The sequence below is a fragment of the Physeter macrocephalus genome, chromosome 18 (assembly GCF_002837175.3).
Source record: "Physeter macrocephalus isolate SW-GA chromosome 18, ASM283717v5, whole genome shotgun sequence".
Lineage (NCBI taxonomy): Eukaryota > Metazoa > Chordata > Mammalia > Artiodactyla > Physeteridae > Physeter > Physeter macrocephalus.
In genome coordinates this window covers 39,732,672-39,743,637 of record NC_041231.1, presented here as the reverse complement: position 1 = coordinate 39,743,637, position 10,966 = coordinate 39,732,672, and the positions used below count along the sequence as shown (strand labels likewise).

Genomic DNA, 10,966 nt, shown 5'->3' with positions numbered 1-10,966 from the left:
GGGAGAGGCCGCAGCAGAAGGAGGCCCCCATACCAAAAAAAAAAAAAAAAAAAAAAAAAAAAAAAAAAAAAAAAACAGAAACAGTCTATGAAATAAATATTAGGCCTGGGAGAACCACCTGAACATGAACAGCATGTCAGGGTAGCTGCTGTGTCCTGAGGATGGAAAACACAAAGGCCCGGACCCCTCTTGCCACAGGGCTGCCCTGTTGACCTGCCTGAGCCTGGCCCAGTGGGCTTTACGGGCAGATGCTCCCTGCTAGAGATGCCTCGCTGCTGAGAGGGATGGGATGTCTGGGGAAGGGAGGAAAACAACACAAAAGCTTAGAGTTTCGCTGGGGGTAGGAGTCCAGCGAGGCATGGGGGACCTTCAGGCTCGTGGGAACAATGTTCTGAGGAGCCCTGACTCCTGTCCCCTCCCCACTCCATGCTAATGAAATATATTAAACTTTTATTTAACAGGGACATCTTTGGGGCGCCGTGGGGAAGGGAGCTCACCAGGAAGGTGGCACACCACCGGGATGCCCAGTTGCTTGAGGTCGTCTGCATTGCCCACGCCTGACAACATGAGCAGCTGTGGAGAGTTGATGGCACCTCCACTCAGAATCACCTCCTTGCTGGCGTAAGCCTGGAAGAGGCGAAGGGCCATGCAGGTCACGCTTTCCCAGAAAAGCCAGTCAGAACCCCAAGAATATGGCCTTGGCATGACGTACCCACATGGTGGGTGGGGATCCTGCTCACAGGCTCCAGAGCAAGGGGGAGGATGCTCAGGGCGCCACTGGGTGAAAGTAGCCCGCACGTGCAGCTGTGGGCGTGTGTGATGATAAATCAAGTGTGGTTCATACTCTGATATAGTCTGCAACAGCCTGACAGTAACGATGGTCTTAAAAACAGGACTGTAGAGCGTAAATGAGATAAATGAAAGCAGGCACTCGAACAAGCAGTTTAAATAAAGCACACGGTGAGCGAGATCTTCACGTGGGATGCAGAACAATCCCCACATGCTCCTAAGTGGAAAACAGCACAGTGCAGAAATAGGGAGTGTGATCACAGGTATGGTTTTTAAGGCCTCTAATATAAACCTGTCAATTTCTGGACAAGTGTGGAAGGCAATAGCAGAAAGAGGTTCATGGGGGCACTCATGCCTGGGCACCATGGGCCCTCTGCAGGTGGCTAGACGGGGGCTTCCTCACCTCTGCCATGCCACCACCTCCTGGGGACAGTCTTTCAGGCTGTTGCCACCAGCCGCTCACTCCTTATCATCATGTTGATGGAGACAAGGACATGACTCCTGCGCACCCACGCTGACTGAGCGTGACCACGGGGTCACTGCCCACTCCCTCCGGGCCACGTGAGCTGCCCATGTGGTGGTAGTTCACTCACCCTGTGGCTCTGCCCGTTCTTGATGTACTCCACACCCACTGCACGGGTACCTTCAAACAGCACCCTGCTCACAAATGTCTGGGTCTCAGCCGTGAGGGTGGGGCGGCTCAGTGCCGGATGCAGGTACGCGCAGGCCGTGCTCCAGCGCTTGCCTGCAGGACAGAGCAAGGTGATCAGTCGCAGCCCCAGCCTGTTCCCTAGGCACCAATCGTGCAGGGGGAGGTAGGGAAGGACTGGAGAGCGAGGGAATTTGCCCTTCCCCTGACTGTGCAAGCTCTGCCTTCAAAGGAAGGCTGAGACCAAAACACCCTGTCCAACTGACATCCACCTCTACCTGGGGCCCCTGGATGCAGGCGGGAAAACATCCCTCACCCTTGACAGGACGACAGAGACCAGGAGTGGCTGATAATGAGAGCCCTGGGTCCACCCGGGCCTTGCCTCTGCCCTGCTGCAAGGCCCGTCACTGCACTGTGCCTCAGTACGCCCATCTGTAAGGCTTTAAAACTTGGGGCTGTGTGGCCAGAGAGCTGCCTCTTCATTCCACATCAACAGGGACCAGAGGATGCCCAAGGGGTCACCATCTCCGAGTCACTTCTCATTGGCTTTGAATGGTATTCTGTGGCCTGTCGCCAGTGTAATCTGTCACATCCCCTCCACCTCAAACCAGCCCCAGTCTGTCCACACTTACTGACCATGACAGGTGGGGGCAGGAGGGTCAGGACTGTGATAGAGCAGCGTTTCGTTTTTAGAGGAGGAACCTGGGAGACGGGGAATTGGAGGCCTCGCGCTACCTTCGTGGATGGTCATGTCCATCCAGCCGAAGCCCTCTTGCTGGAAGCCGTTCATGTCCTCGGTGAGGGGGTAGCCAGCCTCCTGCGCCGCCTCCAGGAATGCGCGGTGCAGCGGGTGGCCGCTCTTGCCCCGGGACACCCGCAGGGGACCGTCGCCGCCGCGGTACCTCCCGGCGCCCAGCTCGTGCGCCTGCGCCTTGCGGAAGTAGGGCAGGCAGTGCGCGTAGTCCCAGCCCGCCGCGCCCTCCCGCTGCCAGCGCTCGTAGTCCTCGGCGTGCCCGCGGACGTAGACCATGGCATTGAGCGACGACGAGCCGCCCCAGACCCGGCCGCGTGGCCAGTACAGCACGCGGCCGTCCAGGCCCGGCTGTGGCTCCGTGTGGTAGCACCAGTTGTACCTGTCATCGCACAGGTTGGCCACGAGGGCCGCGGGCATGTGGATCTTCCACAGGAGCCGCTTGCTCCCCGCGTACACATCCTTGGGCCCGGCCTCCAGCAGCAGCACTCGTTTGTCGGGGTCCTCCGTGAGCCGGCTGGCCAGCACGCAGCCAGCAGAGCCCGCACCCACCACCACGTGGCTGTACTCACCCCCAATCCGCGGGCGCTCGCTGGCCAGAGCACGGATGCCCCGGGGCCATTGCCCCGGGGCTCCCCATGGGCCCAGGCTCCCTTGCCTCCAGCCTCGAAGGATGCACCACATGCTTCCAGCCCAAGTCCTCTTACTTCCACGGAGGGGAATGTGATGATTCACTCTCCCTAAAACACAAAAAGAGGCTTTGAAAAGTTTAACTCAGCATGCACTGCAGAATCAGCCCAAAGCTAGGGCAGCAAAGGGCCCATGCAGGCCCGCCAGGTGCCTGCTGGGAGCTGGGTGGGGCAGACCTGGCTGGCACGTCACTGCCCTGGGGAACCAGGAGGAGTGAGCGGAAGCGCAAGCAGAATATCAGTCCTGTGGGATCTGCACGGACCGACAAGCACAGGGCTGGGGGCACAGGACAGAGTCTCCTCCCCAAGCTTGGAGTGGGGAGGTCCACAGAAAGGCTTCCCTGTGACATCTGTGCATGAACCTGGAGGCCGGGCAGCAGTCTACCTGCTGGAAAGCAGGGGCTTTCCAGGTTTACCCTCACTCCTCATCTGTTCAAGACAATAAGACAGTTGCTGAGTCCCTACCACGTGCCAGGCACCATTTCCTCTCTAGCAATACTCAGAAAACAAGACATCTGCTCTCAAAACTGATGGTCTGGGACTAGGGAGACAGACAAGACTTACATAAATAACCAAAGGAAGGTCAGGGTGAGAGGCTGGAGACTAAAGAGCTCAAAGCCTTTGACCTAAGGGCCCCAGAGTGCATGAGAGGGCTTTTCAGCAGGGGATGGGGTCAGAGCTACAATCTTTCAAGATCACTGTTGAGTGCTGGAGTTTTAACAAACACCAATAACTTCTGGAGGATCCTTTCCCAACAATGTTCATAATAATCCCAACATGCTCAGTGCACAGAGGTGGAAAAGAGCCAAGATATCCCATCAAGACCTCCACTGACACAGGAACCTCTGAGAAAGCCCCACCCATGAGACTCAGGCACACAAGGCCCGCCCAAGACTGAGGCTGCAACAGGAGAACTGGAAAACCTCAGGAAAACCCTGATAAATCCCTTGACCCCTTCCACGAGCCTATATCAAGTGACAGCAGCAGCCTATCACTGGAGGCAGACTAAGAGGTGAGAGTGGAGAGTAAGGTTCCACCCCCCCCACCCCACCCCCATTCCTGCAGGCACAGGAGAAAGAGGCAGCAAGGCCTCCTAAAAGCTAAATCTGAACCAGGAATTCTGAGAACCTTCCAGTGCTCCAGACCTCATGCTAGCACAAGGCAGCTGCAGCCCACGGCACAACTCCCAACTGGGTTGACTCAACACTCCACACTAACGACCTGATAGAATAAAAGGCATGCCTTTTTCTACACATAAACGCTATTTACCTCAGTCCCTACTATCCTGGTACACACAAGGTCACGCATTCAATAAAAAAAATTAATAGACACAGAAATAAGAAAAAGAAATGACTCATTATAAAGAGAAAAGTAGTTAACAGAACCAGACCAAGGGGACCCATCCAGATGTTAGAACTATCAAACAAAGACTTTAAAATAACCAAGTTTAACATCTTAAAAGATTTAGTTGAAAAGGTGGACATGTTGAACAGATAGGCAATTTCAGCAAAAAAGTTGGCAACTATTAAAAAAGGCACAAACAGAACTGCTAAAAATTAAAAAAAATTTTAATTACCAGAAATGAATAATTTGACTGGACATAGCAGAGAAAAGAATAAGTGAAACCAAACATTAGGTTAATAAAAATTATCCAAAGGGAAATAAAAAGAGAAGAAAAAATGAAAGAGGGAGAGAGAGAGAAAAGAGCAACTGAGAGTATGGGATGATATCAAACTGTCTAAAGTATAGACAACTGGAGTCCCAGAAGTAGGAAAGGGATAAAGGGAAAAAAGAAGAGGGGGAGAGAGGAGGAGAAGGACAGAGAAAGAACAGGGGAGGAAAGCTATCTGAAGAGATAATTGCTAAGACTTTCCCAATATTAATGCAAGACAAAAACACCACAGATTCAAGCAGCTTAGAGCATCCCCAGCAAGATCAATACAAAGAGAAACACATCTAGGTACATCACAGTCAAATTGCAGAAACCCCAGAAAAAAATCATCAAAGCAGCTGCCTCCCCCCCAAAAAAAACACACATGTACAGAGAAATAAATTTAAGAGTGGCTGCAAACTTCTCATCAGAAAACTTACAATACAGGATCGGATCTAGATGGTGGGGGAGTAGGACAGGAAGCTCACCTTCTCCCGCAAATACATCAAAAATACATCTACATGTGGAACGATTCTCACAGAATACTTACTGAATGCTGACAAAAGACCTCAGGCTTCCAAAAGAGCAAGAAAATCTCCACATCAGTGAGTAGGACAAAAGAAAAAAAAGAGAGAGAGAGAAAGGATTTGGGGTAAGACCTGTGCCCCAGGAGGGAGCTGTGAAAAAGGAAATGTTTCCGCACACTGCTAAGTCCCCTTACTGGCGGCAGGGACTGAGGGCTGAGGCTTGGGCTTCTGAGGTCAGACCAGGGAGAGGACTGGGACTGGCTGTGTCAAGACAGCCTGAGGGGGCCAGGGTGTGCTCACCACAACCGAGGGAGTATGGGAAGAAGCCTGGGCCTGCCAGAGAGGCAAGGCACCACTGTTGGGTGGCGTGCAAAGAGAGGGGCAGGGCCGCCATAGGAGCTTCTCTCTCCATGTAGGGCACCGCCTACTGGAACTCTGAGGGCAGGTGCGAGCCACCGTTGCCACCTTGGACTCCAGAGGCGGGCGTGGACCATTGCTGCCACTGAGGGTCCCTTGACTGGGCACCAAACACTGCCCCTGCCTTCCCGGGAGCCCGCGTGGGCCACACACCTGCACACCCCATCAAGGGGATAACGGCCAGCACACGCTGAGGAAACAGACAGCAAGCATCTAAACCCAAAACAGCCCTCACACCAAAAAAATATTAAACCCACACATGCTACATAGGGATGCTCCCGCATATAAATAGCCCTCCAAGACTACAGTAGATAACTGTTTCTCCTAAACTCACAGAGTAAGAGAAATACAAGCAAAATGAAGAAGCAGAGGAACCACTTCCAGTTAAAAGACCAAGAGAATTCCCCTGAAGGAACAAACAATGAAACAGACCTCTTCAGTCTAACAGACACCAAGTTCAAGAAAGAGGTGAACTAATACAACATTGTAAAGCAATTATACTGCAATAAAGATGTTAAAAAAAAGGAGGTGAAAATGAAAATACTGAAGGAATTAAGAAAGGCTATCAAGAGAAATGCAGATTACTGTAAAAAAGGAACTAGAAACTATAAGAATAAGCCAAGAAAAATTAGAAAATTCATTTGCTAAGATGAAAGCTGAGCTAAAGGCAATGAATAGCAGAATGCATAATGCAGAAGAAAGAATAAATGATCTGGAAGACAGAATAATGGAAATTACCCAATCAAAACAGCAAACAGAAAGCCAAATGAAAAAAAAAATGAATGCAATATAAGATAACATATAGCATGCCAATCTACACATAATAGGGATTGAAGAAGGAGAAGACAGAGAAAAGGGGATTGAAAATGTATATGAAAAAATTATGGCTGAAAACTTCCCAAACCTAAAGAAGGAAACAGATATCCAGGTACAGGAATCACAGAGGGTCCCAAACAAGATGAACCCAAACAGACCTACACCAAGACATATGATAATAAAAATGGCAGAAGTTAAAGACAAAGAGAGGATTCTAAAGGCAGGAAGAGACAAACAGAGTTAATTACAAGGGAAACCCCATAAGGCTATCAGCTGATTTCTCTACAGAAACACTGCAGGCCAGAAGGGAGTGGCAAAATATTTTCAAAGTCTTAAAAGAGAAAAATCTGCAATCTAGAATACTCTACCCAGCAAGATTATCATTTAGAATAGGAGAAGAAATAAATAATTTTTCAGACAAGCAAAAACTAAAAGAATATAGCAACACTAAACCTAACCTAAAAGAAATATTGAAAGGTCTTCTTTAGATAGAAAAGAAACAAGAAGATATATAAAGAAGGAAATTACAATTGGAAAGTAAATCACTTAAATTAGCCAGTATACAGATCAAAAAGAAAAAAACAAAAACAGAAACCTATTTGTGAAAGCAATGATAAACAAAAGAACAGCAAAAGGATAAACATGAAAATATAAAAAAGGACATCAAAATCATAAAATGTGGGGAAGGAGAGTAAGAAAATGCAGTTTTTGGTTTTTTTTTTTTTAAGAATGTGTTTGAACCTATATGACTATAAGTCTAAAGCAAGAAGATATAGGAAGGGATTAACATACTTGAAAAACAGGGCAACCACAAATCAAAAACATACAATAGATTTACAAAAAAAACAAAAAGAAGAGAACACAAGTATAAAATAAAAGGCAATCATCAAACCACAAAAAGAAAAAAGAACAAAAATGAAACAGAGTCAACTGGAAAACAAGACTTAAAATGGCAATAAATACATACATATCAATAATTACCTTAAATGTCAATGGACTGAACCCTCCAATCAAAAGACGTAGAGTGGCAGACTGAATTAAAAAAACAAGAGCCTAATATACGCTGCCTACAAGAGACACACCTTACGGCAAAGGACACACATAGATTCAAAGTGAGGGGATGGAAAAAGATATTTCATGCAATCAACATATATGCACCCAATATAGGAGCACCCAAATACATAAAACAAATACTAACAGACATAAAGGGAGAAACTAATGGGAATGCAATAAGAGACTTTAACACCCCACTCACACCAGTGGACAGATCTCCTAGACAGAAAAATGACAAGAAAGCGAGAGTTGCAATACTCATATCAGACAAAATAGATTTTAAAACAAAAGCCATAGAGAAAGATAAAGAAGGACACTATATAATGGTGAAAGGATCAATACAAGAAGAGGATTTTCCACTCACACCAGTGGACAGATCTCCTAGACAGAAAATCAATAAGGCAACAGAGATCCTAAATGATACAATAGAACAGATTTAATTGATATTTTCAGGATATTACATCAAAAAAAAACCCCACATATTTTTCAAGTGCACATGGGACAGTCTCTAGGATTGACCACATACTAGGGCACAAAACTAATCTCATCAAATTAAAGAGTATAGAAATTATTTCAAGCATCTTCTCTGACCACAACAGCATGAAACTACAAATCAACCACAGGAAAAGAAATGAGAAAAAAATAATTTCATGGAGACCAAACACCATGCTATTAAAAAACCAATGGGTCAACAAGGAAATCAAAAAGGAAATTTAAAAATACCTTGAGACAAACGACAATGAAAAGACAATCATACAAAATTTATGGGATGCAGCAAAAGCAGTTCTTAGAGGGAAGTTCATAGTGATATAGGCCTTCCTTAAAAAATAAGAAAAATCTCAAATAAACAACCTAACATACCACCTAAAAGAATTCGAAAAAGAAGAACAAACAAAACCTAAAGTCAGCAAAAGGAAGGAAATAATAAAGATGCAGGAGAAAATAAATAAAATAGAGATTAAAAAAATAGAAAAACAATCAATAAAATCAAGAGCTGGTTCTTTAAAAGGGTAAACAAAATTGACAAACCTCTGGTCAGGCTCACCAGAAGAAAAGAGAGAGAACCCAAATAAACAAAATAAGAAATGAAAAAGGAGAAATCTCAACTGATACTGCAGGGAAAAAAAAAAAAAAAAAAAAACATAAGAGAGGGAATTCCCTGGCAGTCCAGTGATTAGGACTTTGCACTTTCACTGCTGTGGGCCCAAGTTTGATCCCTGGTTGGGGAATTAAGATCCTGCAAGATGCATGGTGTGGCCAAAAAAATTTTTTTTAATTAAAAAAAAAACCATAAGAGAATACTATGAACAATTATATGACAACACATTTGACAACCAAAAAGAAATGGACAACTCTCTAGAAACATACAGCCCACGAAAATTAAATCAAGAAGAAACAGTTAATTTGAACAGACTGATCACTAGAAATGAAATAGAATCTGTAAAAACAAACAAACAACAAAACAACTCCCTAAGAACAAAAGTCCAGGACCAGATGGCTTCACAGGCGAATACTACCAAACATACAAAGAAGAACTTATAGTGCTCCTTCTCAAACTCTTCCAAAAGATTCAACAGCAGGGTACACTCCCAAAGACATTCTATGAAGCCACCATCACCCTGATACCAAGACCAGACAAAGATACCACCAAAAAAGAAAATTACAGATCAATATCTTTGATGAATATAGATGCAAAAATCCTCAACAAAATATTAGCAAACCAAATCCAACAACACATAAAAAAGGTCATACACCACAATGAAGTGGGATTCATCCCAAGTTCAACAGGGTGGTTCAACATATGCAAATCAATCAATGTAATACACCACATAAACAAAAGTCAAAAACCACATGACCATTTCAATAAATGCAGAAAAGCATTTGACAAAATTCAACATCCAGTCATGATAAAAACTGTTACCAAAGTAGGTACAAAGAGAACATATTTCAACATAATAAAAGCCATTTCTGACAAACCCACAGCCAATATAATACTCAGTAGTGAAAAGCTGAAACCCTTCCCGCTAAAATCTGGAACATGACAAGGATGCCCACTCTCACCACTTCTATTCAACATAGTATTGGAAGTCTTAGCCACAGCAACCAGAAAAGAAAAAAGTAAGTAAAACGTATTCAAATTGGAGAGGAAGAGGTAAAACTGACATTATATGCAGATGACATGATACTAGATATAGAAAACCCTAAGAACTTCAACAAAAACTACTAGATCTAATAAATGAATTCAGCAAACTAGCAGGATACAAGATTAACATTCAGAAATTGTTTGCATTTTTTTAAACAATAGATCCTTGTTGGTTACCTATTTTAAATATAGCAGTGTGTAAATGTCAATTGAACACTCCCAAACAATCCCTCCCCTCCCCACATTTCTTTATACTAACAATGAAATATCAGAAAGGGAATGTAAAAAAAAAAATTTCAGGACCTAGAAGAACTAAAGAGCAAACAAACAATGATGAACAACACAATAAATGAAATTTAAAATTCTCTAGAAGGAATCAATAGCAGAATAAATGAGGCAAAAGAATGGATAACTGACCTGGAAGATAAAATAGTGGAAATAATTACCACAGAGCAGAATAAAGAAAAAAGAATGAAAAGAATTGAGGACAGTCTCAGAGACGTCTGGAACACTAAATGCACCAACATTCAAATAATAGGGGTCCCAGAAGAAGAAGAGAAAAAGAAAGGGACTGAGAAAATATCTGAAGAGATTATAATTGAAAACTTCCCTAATATTGGTAAGGAAATAGTCAATCAAATCCAGGAAGTGCAGAGAGTCCCATACAGGATAAATCCAAAGAGAAAAATGCCAAGACAAATATTAATCAAACTATCAAAAATTAAATACAAAAAAAAAGTAAAATCAGGAAAGGAAAAACAACAAATAACATACAAGGGAATCCCCATAAGGTTACCAGCTGATCTTTCAGCAGAAACTCTGCAAGCCAGAAGGGAGTGGCAGGACATGTTTAAAGTGATGAAAGGGAAAAAGCTAAAACCAATATTACTCTACACAGCAAGGATCTCATTCAGATTAGACAGAGAAATTAAAACCTTTACAGACAAGCAAAAACTAAGAGAAATCAGCACCACCAAAGCAGCTTTACAACAAAAGCTAAAGGAACTTCTCTAGGCAGGAAAAACAAGAGAAGGAAAAGACCTACAATAACAAACCCCAAACAGAGAAAAAGAAAGGGACTGAGAAAATATCTGAAGAGATTATAATTGAAAACTTCCCTAATATTGGTAAGGAAATAGTCAATCAAATCCAGGAAGTGCAGAGAGTCCCATACAGGATAAATCCAAAGAGAAAAATGCCAAGACAAATATTAATCAAACTATCAAAAATTAAATACAAAAAAAAAGTAAAATCAGGAAAGGAAGAAAAAAGAATGAAAAGAATTGAGGACAGTCTCAGAGACGTCTGGAACACTAAATGCACCAACATTCAAATAATAGGGGTCCCAGAAGAAGAAGAGAAAAAGAAAGGGACTGAGAAAATATCTGAAGAGATTATAATTGAAAACTTCCCTAATATTGGTAAGGAAATAGTCAATCAAATCCAGGAAGTGCAGAGAGTCCCATACAGGATAAATCCAA

General features: G+C 44.1%; 1 protein-coding gene across 1 annotated transcript in view; it reads right to left on the bottom strand.

The window, feature by feature from the left end:
* Positions 1–10,966, bottom strand: part of CHDH (choline dehydrogenase) — a 98,220-nt gene that overhangs the window by 27,319 nt on the left and 59,935 nt on the right. Inside the window, exons 2-4 of the mRNA XM_024123929.3 lie at positions 2,174–2,929; positions 1,383–1,534; positions 498–627 (exon numbers count right to left, since the gene is read on the bottom strand). Coding sequence (XP_023979697.1) covers positions 498–627; positions 1,383–1,534; positions 2,174–2,873 — 982 coding nt within the window. The 5' untranslated portion in view covers positions 2,874–2,929. The remainder of the gene's footprint in view (positions 1–497; positions 628–1,382; positions 1,535–2,173; positions 2,930–10,966) is intronic.